Genomic DNA, 1,827 nt, shown 5'->3' on the forward strand with positions numbered 1-1,827 from the left:
ATATATTTTTTCATATGATCTAGTTGAGGTGAGGGTTAAAATTGGAGAATAACCTTAAGCCACTGTATGCGACTGAGCAAGAACATTGAAAATGACTCGTATGATCGATCTGCGTTTCAAATCAGAGTTTATGAATAGTGCGATCCTTTGTCCTCCCGAATCATAGAAATTTACTTTATTGCTACAAAGATATGAAAATATGAACATGAAATCAAATCATGCCTTACCTTGGTTGATATTATTCCGTCGGTAAAGGGCTGATGCCTGACATATCACATCCTGATTCATCTTCTTCATCATCTTCTGTGGAACTCGCACTCACTTCGGAATCAGCACCAAGTTCAATTACAAAATTTTCGACGGCTTCTTCAACTAGTCCATCTCGTTCCCAGTATTCGTCTTCAAGTTTCCTCACGTGGCTGCATTGTTTTCTCCACTCATCTGGTGTAATGGACTTAAACACATCTTCCGTTATATCTTTAATATTTGCACCCGATTGTTCAACGTTTCTTTCCGCCACTCGTCTTTTCACCAAACTCCAAATTAATTCGATTGGTGACAAGTCACAGTGGTACGGTGGCAATCGAAGAACAGTATGTCCGTGTTCTTTCAAGACATTGTCAATCACATATTCTGGTTCCCGGCGGTAACACTTCACTAAATTCAATAGTTCACTTTTTCGAAAATCACTTTCAAAGGCAATGGTATTTGCCTTTAACCAATTTTGAATATCAGCTTTAAGAGCAGATGATGTTGGAGGTTTGTTTGTTTGCACTGAATGGTATGACGCATTGTCAAAGCAGACTATACTGTGAGGCGGTAAGCCTGGAATCAACTGCTCACGAACCCATCTAAGAAAATTCTGTCCATTCATTTCATCGTGGTAATCGCCGGATTTAGTTCTTGCTTTGAATATGCAGAGAGCGCCCGGCACAAATCCGCTTTCTCCTCCAGCATGTATAATGACCCACCTTTGGCCAACACGTTCAGTGGTGTAAATGCCATTTACATCATCTGATTGCCAGCATTTCTTAACTGTGTAGTTTGGATGAATGTATGTCTCATCCAAGTACACAACTGGCTTTCCGATTGCTCCATTAGCTCTCATTTGCCTAAGAAAGTATGCTCTTTTGGCAACTATGTCCTCCCTTTCTATAAGCAAGTGCCTGTTCTTTTTGCACTTAGCGAACCGTAATCCTATCTCTTTGAGAAGTCTTCGTAGAGTTTCTTTGCTTCCAGTAAACCCAATAGCTTCTCGAACAACAGGAAGCAATGATCGTAAGGTCGGCACAGTTTTACGGAAAACATAAAACTCGTGCACTTTTCTCCTTATGATGCATTTGTCCATATCATCTAATTGGATTTTTTCAGGCTTACCTCTGCTTGATTTTCCCGGAGTTGATAACTTTTCACCGGTTACTTCGGCTTTTCGTCCTTCCGCTCTTATTCTTTGAATTGTTCCTTCGGATTTTCCAGTCGCTGCTGCAGCACGTTTCGTAGCCTGATTTATTGTGAAAAGCCAGTGACCCGCTTTTTTCTCCTCGTCACAAAATTTAATTACGTTATTAATTATTTGTCTTCCTTTGGAATGAATTACAGGCTTTTTCTTACTTGCCATTACATATAGTAAACGCGCGCGGGCGCGCACACACACACACAAAAAAAAACAGCACTTAGCACTTACACAAACAAAATAAACTGCTTCAACATCAGTTGTTAAGATACTGTACTAAAGCCGGCCAAAGAGCAAACACCGGAAATGTTTCCAGAGGTCATGAACCACGCCTCTGTTTTAAGCGAATGGAATGTCCAGAAACAGCAGGGGTT

The 1,827-nt window shown here is 40.6% G+C and overlaps 1 protein-coding gene across 1 annotated transcript; it reads right to left on the reverse strand.

Annotated features, from left to right (window-relative positions):
* Positions 1–238: 238 nt before the first annotated feature.
* Positions 239–1,618, reverse strand: LOC145692434 (uncharacterized). The gene has a single exon (XM_081767743.1). The coding sequence runs from the start codon at positions 1,616–1,618 to the stop codon at positions 239–241; it is 1,380 nt and encodes a 459-aa protein (XP_081623869.1).
* Positions 1,619–1,827: the final 209 nt, after the last annotated feature.

The sequence above is a fragment of the Thermobia domestica genome, chromosome 8 (assembly GCF_964235325.1).
Source record: "Thermobia domestica chromosome 8, izTheDome1.hap1.1, whole genome shotgun sequence".
In the NCBI taxonomy this organism is placed as follows: Eukaryota; Metazoa; Arthropoda; class Insecta; order Zygentoma; family Lepismatidae; genus Thermobia; species Thermobia domestica.

Coding starts and splice junctions, on each gene's coding strand:
- LOC145692434 (XM_081767743.1), bottom strand. CDS start 1,618: ATGGCAAGTAAGAAAAAGCCTGTAATTCATTCCAAAGGAAGACAAATA.